General features: G+C 41.2%; 1 protein-coding gene across 3 annotated transcripts in view; it reads left to right on the top strand.

Moving 5' to 3' along the window:
• Positions 1-14,457, top strand: part of LOC124273075 — a 166,417-nt gene that overhangs the window by 140,700 nt on the left and 11,260 nt on the right. For all 3 annotated transcript variants that reach the window (XM_046708287.1, XM_046708286.1, XM_046708288.1), the window contains exon 3: positions 622-729. In XM_046708287.1, coding sequence (XP_046564243.1) covers positions 622-729 — 108 coding nt within the window. The remainder of the gene's footprint in view (positions 1-621; positions 730-14,457) is intronic.

The raw sequence follows: 14,457 nt of genomic DNA, 5'->3' as shown, positions 1-14,457 counted from the left end.
CTGGTCCAGGCTCGATCCTTCTAAAGAAACATCATGAGCATTTGGACGCTTATTGTGATAAAGAGAGGCTCAGAAAACCCGTTACGTCAGTGTCTCTTAACACCCTTTTCAAAGCATCACCATACGTGACCAACTCGTGTTATTCCGGGACAAGCCGAATTGCGGTTACGGAAAGGGGCGAGTGGTGACGAATGAAAGCATCACGTCAAGATGACCAACCTTTGCCGCTGTGAATTCATGGCCGACGTATCCTTGCCGTACAAAAATGTAAACATAAACATATTATGTCACAATCGACCAACATCTGGTTTGTACTCACATTAACTCACACACTCACACAGACCCGTCATGCATTAAATATGCAACAGCTCATTTGACGATGTTTGACCTAATATTGGTTTGCGCTTACGGTAGTGTGAACTTAAACAAAACGATGCGCGCTGTGTAAATCCACGTAGATTCATGCAAGGTCTTAAAATTGTTTTTAGGGTTAATAAACTCAAAAAGGCAACACATTTTGTAGTCAATTTAAAAAATAACCTAAAATAATTTTCAGTATAACAATTACCATATGATAATATTGGTAAACATTGTGTCACCAGTATTGTTGTTTTCTTTCAGCACACAGTGTCTTGAACTTGTCGATACACGAAGGATTGTGGGTAAACTGCACTAACGCCTCCAATGCAACATCACCTGATTTTATATGCAATGCAACGGAAGGGAGAGGTAAGATTTATTCGTTCATTAATTAATTCATTCATTCATTCATTCATTCATTCATTCGTTCATTCTTTCATTCATTCATTCATTCATTCATTCATTCTTTCATTCGTTCATTCTTTCATTCATTCATTCTTTCATTCATTCATTCAAGGATCTAATATTGGGAGTTCTCACAGAGCATTGTTAAGATAAATGTTACACTCTTGTCATCGTTTGCGTAGAGGCAGTATCTGTGTGACGTCATAATTGATGACGTTTTACATGACGCCGTTCCGACAATAGAACTGTCTTGTCTTCTCTTCTTTACGGATCAGGAAACACATTTTCTGCTTAATCATGTCCGAAAACTATTGGCTAATATTAATCAAACTTCATTTGGGATGAAAGGTTTATGAACCCAACTAGCTACACTGTTATTATCTATATTAATAGTGGGGTAGAGTAACATATATTTTTCAGCACTCCTCCTGAGCTTTACACACACACAGGCACGCACACACACGCACACACACACACAAACACACGCACGCACACACACAGAGGGTTGTTCGCGTCTCGGGGGCTGACAAAGTAACTGAAGCGGACATAAAATATTCACACTAATCCTTGTGTCCGGGCACCAACTGTCTGCACTGAAGCCCCCATTTATCCAGACGATAACGCTTCCCCTGATTTACCCAAAGCCGAATCAATGAACCATTGTTTAAGTGTAAAATCGTTGAAACATGTTCCCATTCCGCCGAGATCCGCCGAATTCAGTGTTAAACTGGTTTCACTGCATTGCCACGACGGGATTCGTTAAGCTGGTCATTTGTCTATACACACGATGTGCATGCGAAACATGTAAACGGTTAAACAGGTTTTAATATATATTTCGTAATCCAACAATGTATTAACAATTCATTAGTAAATCTATTGTGTTGCGTGGTATTCAGGAATATTCCAGATGTATGACGAAACCCGTGATTGATAGCATGAACATCGGTCTATGCAGTTGTTACACAATGACATGCCACAACTAAGTCACCGAGCCTGACCACCCGAACCCCTTAGTTGCCTTTTACGACAAGCAACTGTTGCTGAAGACCAATTCTAAAACGGATATTTAGGTTATTACTCACCTGTTGAAGAGATCATTGTTTAATAAATCTACAATGTTATTACACATTGTGTAATAACATCACGTGATGTATGACGTCATAATGGTTTACAGTTATGACGTCACAATGTTAATGCCTGTCACAATGGCATTAACTTTCGCTCGTTTGATACCAAATCATTAACTCGTTTAATAAAAATGGTATTACATGGAAGGTCGGTTAATATCCTCCATTTACTACTTCTTGTATTCGTACATTTTCACAGATGACGTTGATATCGATTAGATATATTTGTCTTCGCTCAGATAAGTATAATTAGCCGTCAGGATTTGCCCTTTGTATCCATTCCAGATTTTGGCTCGTGTGGCAGAATTTGTTAACGTGTAATTAATAATTTAGATTCAATAAAACCTTAATCTTTTTTTGTAGTCAGGCCATGTAGGTCGATACAACATTCGTGAGCCTAGCGCTCACACTTAAGTGAGTGAGCAGCGCTTTCAGCAATATTCCAGCAATATCACGGCGGGGGACACCAGAAATGGGCTTCACACATTGTACCCATGTAGGGAATCGAACCCGGGTCTTCGGCGTGACGAGCGAACGCTTTGCCCACTAGGCTACCCCACCGCCTCCACACTTAAGAATGTCCTGCAAAGGGCTGTGTGTATTCATTTGTATGCAGTAGAAACGATTGTCATCCCCAAGGGCTGCAATCTCACGTAACAAGAACTGAACCAGGAAGTACTTGAGGTGGCCAATATGAAATACTTAAATATACACAACTATGGCGTCAAGTTAAGAAATTGCATGGTTGGCATGATTGTTCGTTTGAGGAAATCAGGAACTCCTGTAGCCTAGTCATTAAAGCTTTTGTTTGTGACACAAGGGTTCGATTCACTCCGGTACAATAAGTGAAGCCCATATTGCTGGAATGTCCCTGACAGCGGTGTAAGATCATACTTACAACATAACTAGGTTTACGTGTCATTGTATTTGGCGACTAAAGTTGCCTCCAGCAGATTTGGCACACATGTTCAATGACTTCTTTTTGTGGGTCATCGTATCCTGACGGCGTGTGACATTCCCCGAGCTACCAACTACAGACCTGCCTGGCCAGGCAAGAACCATACTAGACTAACTCTCTGAGTATATATAATTCTAATAGTAACAAATAAACCGATTTATATTGAAAATGTGAGATTGGAGATTCAGAGCCTGAGAAAATCTAGACTTGCTTCGTTTAGGGCTTTAGCATTGTCAGGAGGGCTAGGCAGTAGGGAAATAATATCGTTTAGGGACTGTGAGACAGACTATAAGCATGCCATTAGTATTTCTAATATGATCATCCCATCTCCATGACGCACTAGGATCCCCGGGCACAGCAACACGCTCGCTCATGCATATATTCATGCATGTATTCATGCATATTTACTTGAAATTTCCCATCTGACCCTCCCGAAAAATGTCAGAAATATCGCGAGTAACTAGTTTCATAAGGGTTATATACTACTCAAAACAGGTTAAGGACATACAGGGCCAATTTCTTTTAACTTTGGCTACAGCAATTCAATTGTGGGTGTTTTTTTATTTGTTTTGAGTGGTATATATGCCCCAGCAGCCCATGGGGGTCGCCAGTCTCGTCATCTCCGAGATAATGATGTTTCACTCCACGTGAAGTACTGTAAAATACCTCATTATATGTTACCTGAAAGCTGCGTAAAACCGCCCTCATATATTTTCGAAGCCAAATACTTGACTTGGAGGTGGACTTGAAGCTTATTTGACGGGTGATTTAGCTCAATCATTGCCCCGTCTGACCGCCTCCGTGGTGTAGTGGTTAGAGCGTCCACCCGGAGTGCGGAAGGTCGCGGGTTCGATCCCCGACCGCGTCATACCAAAAGACGTTAAAATATGGTACTTGTTGGTCCCTGCCTGGCGCTCGGCATTAATGGGTACAACAAGGACTGGTCGGCTCGGAGTCAATATAATGTGTCTGAGTGGGGTATTCATGCTTCACTGCTGCATGGTATCTCATTGGGCTAGCACTATAAAACCAGCTTAAGTCTGGGGTAGTACAAGCAGCCGCACATACACATACACACGCATGCACGTCGATATATGAGCGAAATATTCTCAAGCACGACGTTCAACCCAATTCCACCACCACCACCATTGCCCCGTCTCCATAGCACGTTTAACCCAGCTCTGAACGCCCACTATATTTGCCCCATCTCTCAGAGCTCAATTATATTTGATCGATGATCATACTCTTGTTTCGGTTTGCTTCCTCCAGATCCGACAGCAGACTATCTGCCCACGACAAATAGCACTGGTGGTAACGTGATACCCCATCAAAACACAAACTCACTTTTTATTTACCAAAGCCAACACAGTCGATGTTTAAGAAGCCGCGCAACACCAATGAAGTTTTATATTGATCGTGAATTCAGCATTGTGTGGATAGATGAAACGGAGGCGGAATTGATTTAACGCTCTGGCAAATAACCACTTAAAGATGTAAGACCATAGATTTTGTAATAATCACACAAATAATCTGTAGAACGTGAACAAAAAATCCCTCCTTTGACCAAGACGGGCCGAATGTGCAGCTTGAACACGAAAACAGGGTACGATTATGTAGTGCCACAAATAATTTCTATAGATTTCTGTAGATCGGCATACATTATCAAACAAAAATCGATTTTCTCTGAATACCGCCAAGAATGAAAGCTAATTCGGAAGTTTAGCAACACCACATAACCACTGTGTATATTTGTGTCTTTGTTAATACGCGGACACAATGATCAATAACACAACTCTGCCGATAAATGTCGCATGTATTGTGTTCCTACTGGTTCGCGTAATGCGTCATTACCTAATTCAATGCTGAACGAGAGTGGTGGTTATGTCTGATACTTCCAAATCCGAAGCAGCCCACATTGACCTCGGTACAGCAATGTCTTGTTTCCCGTGGGCACCTCTGATAATATCAGCGTAAATAATTGACGTCGAGCCTACCCAGAGAAGCTGCAACTCACGGCGACTCTGCTACTGTGTGACACGCCAGCAGCAATCAATGCCGTTTCATTCAGGCTCTGGATTCAAACGAATTGCGAGAGATTGGCATGCTTCAGACAGGCTCTACAGTAACATCAGCTAACGGTGTCAGTTTTGGAGGAATTGTGTTCTGGAGGATTGGGAGGTAGTTGAGAAGGACCACCTCAATCGTCCACAGGTGGAACACAATGACAGACGCAGCCTGACCTGTCGTCCACTTGCATCACGAACAACAGTGTCGCGGAATAGCATGATCGTCAGTGTCGCCACAAACAGCTTCAGTTGAACATGAAAAATTTCCTCAAATTCAAGACTCGCCAAAACAGTGCGGACCTTCGAAAATTTGGAGAGGAGTACTATCTACGAGAAGCGAAGCTTTGGCGACCATTCCGTCTGTTCGGGGTATTTGCTACAGTATCTGCAATGGCTTTCATTCTAGCCGCCATCCTCAGCTCTCACTGGATTGCGGGAAAAGGTAAGACTTTTTTAACAATTATTCCTTAATTATTTCAATGCAAACTAAATTTGCAGTTTTATTGTGATGTAAAAATTATTAAATTCAGTCTGGCAGAAAATCTGTCGATGGATAACAATGTAAGTCTGATAAAGAGGAACCTTTGTTTTTTGCCATAACAACCGGCCCGGTCAGCTTACACGGCGCACTCCTGTATGAAATCGTGCATAATTAAACCAAAGCTGGTTTTGTTTTACCCCCCTGGCGTTAAGTTAGGACGGGGGATCGTTACAGGGAATTGATGGAACGCTGATGATGTATTTATTGCCGTGAATCTATTATAATAATGAACCGACGGACACATCTTGGATCAATATCTAGTGAACTCTACATCGTGTCTGTGCTGTACGGCCTTGCTAAATCTGACTTGGGCACGGCTCGAGGTCCAACGCGCACAGAAACACACTGTTGACTGCAGCCCCCTCGGACCTTGTAATTAACCGACGCTCAGGGAAACAGCGAAACCTTAGCAGGAAATCTATACTGTTACCATTGGAACGAATTCAGGCAGACCACTCTGTTCAAACATATATCCTACAGATGGACAAATTTACAATATGGAAAATGAATGTTATAATTAAGCTTGAAATGACGATTTTTGATCGTGTATTGCGACAAATTATTTACCGTTACATAACGGTTCTGTTATTGAATATCTGGATAGCGTGGTAACATGATATAAAATACATTGCAAAAATTCCCCCGAAATGCGTTATGCAAACAGTGACGTCATAACTTCGAGGAATGGAACCGTGCTTAGAAACACAAACATTATCAACGTCAGGTTCCCCGTGAAGAATGCTCCGCCCTTATCTCGTATGAATGAGCAGATTCGGATGTAATTGATAAGAGCGAGCGATGACGGTGTTCTTTCAAATCAGCATACAAAATATATGTCTGTACCAGCGCAACAGAATAAACAATCTCGGTATGAAACATCCCTCCATATCCATGAGATTGTTATCCAGCTTGACCTTGACCGAACCAAAACATAGCAAACAGGCGCTGCGTGTCTCCATGGTAACCCGGCGATTGATTGATTTGTGTGTGAAGAATGTCGCGCAACATCCATTTGAGACTCGATCAGATTTTCCAGTGTTAATCCATGTTCAAGGGTGGGTTGGAGTACGGCTTAGCCCAGATCAGGGATTACGCTTTGATATGATGCGTCCTCGCTTAATGAGAACGTTGGTTGACTGTCGTAAATCCCAGAATTTATAGACTGCAATGCATCTCCGGTAAATGTCGCCATTTTGTGTCCATACATACAAATTACATCATTACAACCCATTATGGCAGAATCGTAGTCGCACTAGGTCGTATTTCATGAATCGATTCACCAAATAAGCTAATTACAGGCATGTTTTCTTCAAGACAAGCGTTAGTCGGGAACAGACTCGATGATTGGGGGATTAATGGGAATACCATAAAGAACGAATTTTATCTGTTGGGCGAAAACACTAAAACGCAAGTCTTGCAGTTGATACGAGGCTGTTAGCTGGAATCCAGGATAGACGTTGCCACCGCGATGGAATCGATATTTGGGCTTTAGACAGTATTTCATCTGATTTCTGTCCTGGTGCCATGCATTACGTGACAAGGTCGGCCTTGCTGGCTTCTCTTTATGAAGTCCCGACTGTTGCTATCCGCGAAGCATAAAAGCTGCTGAAAAAAATAGTCTCGGGTCAGATATCATTTAATAATTTACTGATGTAGTAGTCCATCAAATGATGGTTAGAGGATATAATTTGTCACCGTGTAGGTTCACATGAAACATGAAACGTTTACCATGTGGATGGGACGTGTCTGATTTGGTTCAAGGGTGTACTTGAAGGTGTGAGTGAAACGGATGAAGTGTGTTAGGGTGTGTGATACGGGGAAGGTGTGTGTGATACGGGAAGGTGTGTGAGGTGTGTTTGATGAGAGAGAGAGAGAGAGAGAGAGAGAGAGAGAGAGAGAGAGAGAGAGAGAGAGAGAGAGAGAGAGAGAGAGAGAGAGAGAGAGAGAGAGAGAGAGAGAGAGAGAGAGAGAGAGAGAGAGAGCTGGGTCTCATGCTGGATATGGATCAAGTGTTTGGCACTTACGAAATTTAGCTGGAGACAATGTATATGGAACCCTCCCAGCAAAATCTAAATCATACAAAATTGAAACCGTCTAACGACCCTAATAATATATTGTCCTTTTGTCGTCTTCATACCGTAAAAGGTGAGACAGCGGTGCGGGTTTTTCATGTGTCAATCACTCAGAAAATTCGGATCCCACCCGGAACCAGTTATATACCAATTGGTGTTTCCTTTCGTCACAAATAAGATAGGTTTCGCAAAGGTCATAAAACATCATGCATTCATTGGTTATTAAGGTCAAACGTCTCAAAATGTACTATTAAACGATTTTTCAGACATAAACAGCTCAAAAACTGATTTCAACGGACTCTTCAAGTTTGTCTGAGGAGGATGTAATTACATTTGTCCGAACACTGAAAACAGCTTCAACCCTAATCAGCTGTTATCCAATTACCAGACCGGCACATGAGAAGTGGCGGTACTGGAAATCAGTGCAGGGTTCCCAGCCCAACAAGCAACCGTGTTGTCAAGAACTCCACCGCTCTGCTAAATTATGGAAAGGTTTCTTTTCTCGAGAGCGAAGATAAGAGAGTTGTGGTATTACGTATTGATAGGGCGTATTGGGTTAGAAATAGGTCTGGAAATATCTTCTGTGGCGTCACTGGAAGGGATTGTCTCTCTTCACCTGCGTGGGCGTATTCAGTTTAATGATATGTTTTCTTTGTAATACGTTTACTTCATTGGGCTAAAGTGACAAATTTCCAGTTTCTGTTTTGAATATCATTCTATATAGAACGTCTAGATGTCAATGTGTTGATTCTTTGACATAACGTTGGATGGTTCACGTGACCTTAGCACTAACACCCCAGAGACACCCAATATAGTAGTATGTGGTAGGTGATGGCAATGTGTGTTGTAGTCTGTAGGAGGTGATCATTTCCATGGACCCTAAGAATGTGATGAAAATTCGTGTTGTAGTCTGTATGACCATTAGAATGACGTGTGATGACAATGTGTGTTGTAGTCTGTTTGACCATTAGAATGACGTGTGATGACAATGTGTGTTGTAGTCTGTATGACCATTAGAATGACGTGTGATGACAATGTGTGTTGTAGTCTGTATGACCATTAGAATGACGTGTGATGACAATGTGTGTTGTAGTCTGTATGACCATTAGAATGACGTGTGATGACAATGTGTGTTGTAGTCTGTATGACCATTAGAATGACGTGTGATGACAATGTGTGTTGTAGTCTGTATGACAATTAGAATGACGTGTGATGACAATGTGTGTTGTAGTCTGTATGACCATTAGAATGACGTGTGATGACAATGTGTGTTGTAGTCTGTATGACCATTAGATTGACGTGTGATGACAATGTGTGGTGTAGTCTGTATGACCATTAGAATGACGTGTGATGACAATGCGTGTTGTAGTCTGTATGACCATTAGAATGACGTGTGATGACAATGCGTGTTGTAGTCTGTTTGACCATTGGAATGACGTGTGATGACAATGTGTGTTGTAGTCTGTATGACCATTAGAATGACGTATGATGACAATGCGTGTTGTAGTCTGTATGACCATTAGAATGACGTGTGATGACAATGTGTGTTGTAGTCTGTATGACCATTAGAATGACGTGTGATGACAATGTGTGTTGTAGTCTGTATGACCATTAGAATGACGTATGATGACAATGCGTGTTGTAGTCTGTATGACCATTAGAATGACGTGTGATGACAATGTGTGTTGTAGTCTGTATGACCATTAGAATGACGTGTGATGACAATGTGTGTTGTAGTCTGTTTGACCATTAGAATGACGTGTGATGACAATGTGTGTTGTAGTCTGTATGACCATTGGAATGACGTGTGATGACAATGCGTGTTGTAGTCTGTTTGACCATTAGAATGACGTGTGATGACAATGCGTGTTGTAGTCTGTATGACCATTAGAATGACGTGTGATGACAATGCGTGTTGTAGTCTGTATGACCATTAGAATGACGTGTGATGACAATGTGTGTTGTAGTCTGTATGACCATTAGAATGACGTGTGATGACAATGCGTGTTGTAGTCTGTATGACCATTAGAATGACGTGTGATGACAATGCGTGTTGTAGTCTGTATGACCATTAGAATGACGTGTGATGACAATGCGTGTTGTAGTCTGTATGACCATTAGAATGACGTGTGATGACAATGTGTGTTGTAGTCTGTATGACCATTAGAATGACGTGTGATGACAATGTGTGTTGTAGTCTGTATGACCATTGGAATGACGTGTGATGACAATGTGTGTTGTAGTCTGTATGACCATTAGAATGACGTGTGATGACAATGTGTGTTGATGTCTGTATGACCATTAGAATGACGTGTGATGACAATGTGTGTTGTAGTCTGTATGACCATTAGAATGACGTGTGATGACAATGTGTGTTGTAGTCTGTATGACCATTAGAATGACGTGTGATGACAATGTGTGTTGTAGTCTGTATGACCATTGGAATGACGTGTGATGACAATGTGTGTTGTAGTCTGTATGACAATTAGAATGACGTGTGATGACAATGTGTGTTGTAGTCTGTATGACCATTAGAATGACGTGTGATGACAATGCGTGTTGTAGTCTGTTTGACCATTAGAATGACGTGTGATGACAATGTGTGTTGTAGTCTGTATGACCATTGGAATGACGTGTGATGACAATGTGTGTTGTAGTCTGTATGACCATTAGAATGACGTGTGATGACAATGTGTATTGTAGTCTGTATGACCATTGGAATGACGTGTGATGACAATGTGTATTGTAGTCTGTATGACCATTAGAATGACGTGTGATGACAATGTGTGTTGTAGTCTGTATGACCATTGGAATGACGTGTGATGACAATGTGTGTTGTAGTCTGTATGACCATTGGAATGACGTGTGATGACAATGTGTATTGTAGTCTGTATGACCATTAGAATGACGTGTGATGACAATGTGTCTTGTAGTCTGTATGACCATTAGAATGACGTGTGATGACAAAGCGTGTTGTAGTCTGTATGACCATTAGAATGACGTGTGATGACAATGTGTGTTGTAGTCTGTATGACCATTGGAATGACGTGTGATGACAATGTGTGTTGTAGTCTGTATGACCATTGGAATGACGTGTGATGACAATGTGTGTTGTAGTCTGTATGACAATTAGAATGACGTGTGATGACAATGTGTGTTGTAGTCTGTATGACCATTAGAATGACGTGTGATGACAATGTGTGTTGTAGTCTGTTTGACCATTAGAATGACGTGTGATGACAATGTATTGTAGTCTGTATGACCATTAGAATGACGTGTGGATGATGACAATGTGTGTTGTAGTCTGTATGACCATTAGAATGACGTGTGATGACAATGCGTGTTTGTAGTCTGTATGACCATTAGAATGACGTGTGATGACAATGTGTGTTGTAGTCTGTATGACCATTAGAATGACGTGTGATGACAATGCGTGTTTGTAGTCTGTATGACCATTAGAATGACGTGTGATGACAATGCGTGTTGTAGTCTGTATGACCATTAGAATGACGTGTGATGACAATGCGTGTTGTAGTCTGTATGACCATTAGAATGACGTGTGATGACAATGTGTGGTGTAGTCTGTATGACCATTAGAATGACGTGTGATGACAATGTGTGTTGTAGTCTGTATGACCATTGGAATGACGTGTGATGACAATGTGTATTGTAGTCTGTATGACCATTGGAATGACGTGTGATGACAATGTGTGTTGTAGTCTGTATGACCATTGGAATGACGTGTGATGACAATGTGTGTTGTAGTCTGTATGACAATTAGAATGACGTGTGATGACAATGTGTGTTGTGAAGTCTGTATGACCATTAGAATGACGTGTGATGACAATGCGTGTTGTAGTCTGTATGACCATTAGAATGACGTGTGATGACAATGTGTGTTGTAGTCTGTATGACAATTAGAATGACGTGTGATGACAATGTGTGTTGTAGTCTGTATGACCATTAGAATGACGTGTGATGACAATGCGTGTTGTAGTCTGTATGACCATTAGAATGACGTGTGATGACAATGCGTGTTGTAGTCTGTATGACCATTAGAATGACGTGTGATGACAATGTGTGTTGTAGTCTGTATGACCATTGGAATGACGTGTGATGACAATGTGTGTTGTAGTCTGTATGACAATTAGAATGACGTGTGATGACAATGTGTTGTAGTCTGTATGACCATTAGAATGACGTGTGATGACAATGCGTGTTGTAGTCTGTATGACCATTAGAATGACGTGTGATGACACAATGTGTTGTAGTCTGTTTGACCATTAGAATGACGTGTGATGACAATGTGTATTGTAGTCTGTATGACCATTAGAATGACGTGTGATGACAATGTGTGTTGTAGTCTGTATGACCATTAGATTGACGTGTGATGACAATGTGTGTTGTAGTCTGTTTGACCATTAGAATGACGTGTGATGACAATGTGTATTGTAGTCTGTATGACCATTAGAATGACGTGTGATGACAATGTGTGTTGTAGTCTGTATGACCATTAGATTGACGTGTGATGACAATGTGTGTTGTAGTCTGTATGACCATTGGAATGACGTGTGATGACAATGCGTGTTGTAGTCTGTATGACCATTAGAATGACGTGTGATGACAATGTGTGGTGTAGTCTGTATGACCATTAGATTGACGTGTGATGACAATGTGTGGTGTAGTCTGTATGACCATTAGAATGACGTGTGATGACAATGCGTGTTGTAGTCTGTATGACCATTAGAATGACGTGTGATGACAATGCGTGTTGTAGTCTGTTTGACCATTAGAATGACGTGTGATGACAATGCGTGTTGTAGTCTGTATGACCATTATAATGACGTGTGATGACAATGTGTGTTGTAGTCTGTATGACCATTAGAATGACGTGTGATGACAATGTGTGTTGTAGTCTGTATGACCATTAGAATGACGTGTGATGACAATGCGTGTTGTAGTCTGTTTGACCATTAGAATGACGTGTGATGACAATGTGTGTTGTAGTCTGTATGACCATTAGAATGACGTGTGATGACAATGTGTGTTGTAGTCTGTATGACCATTAGAATGACGTGTGATGACAATGTGTGTTGTAGTCTGTATGACCATTAGAATGACGTGTGATGACAATGCGTGTTGTAGTCTGTATGACCATTAGAATGACGTGTGATGACAATGTGTGTTGTAGTCTGTATGACCATTAGAATGACGTGTGATGACAATGTGTGTTGTAGTCTGTATGACCATTAGAATGACGTGTGATGACAATGTGTGTTGTAGTCTGTATGACCATTAGAATGACGTGTGATGACAATGCGTGTTGTAGTCTGTATGACCATTAGAATGACGTGTGATGACAATGTGTGTTGTAGTCTGTTTGACCATTAGAATGACGTGTGATGACAATGTGTGTTGTAGTCTGTATGACCATTAGAATGACGTGTGATGACAATGCGTGTTGTAGTCTGTATGACCATTAGAATGACGTGTGATGACAATGCGTGTTGTAGTCTGTATGACCATTAGAATGACGTGTGATGACAATGTGTGTTGTAGTCTGTATGACCATTGGAATGACGTGTGATGACAATGTGTGTTGTAGTCTGTATGACCATTAGAATGACGTGTGATGACAATGCGTGTTGTAGTCTGTATGACCATTAGAATGACGTGTGATGACAATGTGTGTTGTAGTCTGTATGACCATTAGAATGACGTGTGATGACAATGTGTGTTGTAGTCTGTATGACCATGAGAATGACGTGTGATGACAATGCGTGTTGTAGTCTGTATGACCATTAGAATGACGTGTGATGACAATGTGTGTTGTAGTCTGTTTGACCATTAGAATGACGTGTGATGACAATGTGTGTTGTAGTCTGTATGACCATTAGAATGACGTGTGATGACAATGTGTGTTGTAGTCTGTATGACCATTAGAATGACGTGTGATGACAATGTGTGTTGATGTCTGTATGACCATTAGAATGACGTGTGATGACAATGTGTGTTGTAGTCTGTATGACCATTAGAATGACGTGTGATGACAATGCGTGTTGTAGTCGGTATGACCATTAGAATGACGTGTGATGACAATGCGTGTTGTAGTCTGTATGACCATTAGAATGACGTGTGATGACAATGTGTGTTGATGTCTGTATGACCATTAGAATGACGTGTGATGACAATGTGTGTTGATGTCTGTATGACCATTAGAATGACGTGTGATGACAATGTGTGTTGTAGTCTGTATGACCATTAGAATGACGTGTGATGACAATGCGTGTTGTAGTCGTGTGGGGTGATCCTCTCTGTAGACAGTTAGAATGTAATGATGTTCTAGTCTGTGAGTACAATCACCATTACGCTTGAGATTTAAACCCGTGTCGAACTATTCGCCGACATTTGTAGAGGTATCGTACCTTGGCATGTATTCATTCCAGACAGAGAAGATAAACAAATAAATAAATAATACATCAAAATAAGCTCGGAAACCGTGAACGGAAATATAAAACTGACATTTCTAGTCATTTACTGTAGTTTGTAGAATTAGTTACGTATTTGCCTGTTAATGATGCACTGTTTCTGTTCCAGGGTTTAGTGAAGGGATCTGGGCCAACTGCTACCAAAACCTGTCTGACCCGGAAGCGGTGGCCAAATGTCCAGACAAGAGACCTCGTAGGATTAAATGCTTATATCCATGTTGTCCTCTGTGGTCTGTGTGTTGTTTACTCCTGTTGGTAAAAGTGCGCATGCTTGAGCATGGACCGAGTTAAGCTTAGCATAGACAATAAGCATAGATCATGTTAGTCCGAGCAACGGATGTGTCATAATGAGCATAGATCATGTTATACTGAGCATAGAGCATGTTATTTTGAGCATATACCATCTTAAAATGAGCGAAAACGTGTCTAGCTGAGAGAGC

Source organism: Haliotis rubra, unplaced genomic scaffold (genome assembly GCF_003918875.1).
Source record: "Haliotis rubra isolate DU_JTF1 unplaced genomic scaffold, ASM391887v1 Scf176, whole genome shotgun sequence".
NCBI classification, from domain to species: Eukaryota; Metazoa; Mollusca; class Gastropoda; order Lepetellida; family Haliotidae; genus Haliotis; species Haliotis rubra.
This window is presented reverse-complemented; position numbering and strand designations above follow the sequence as displayed.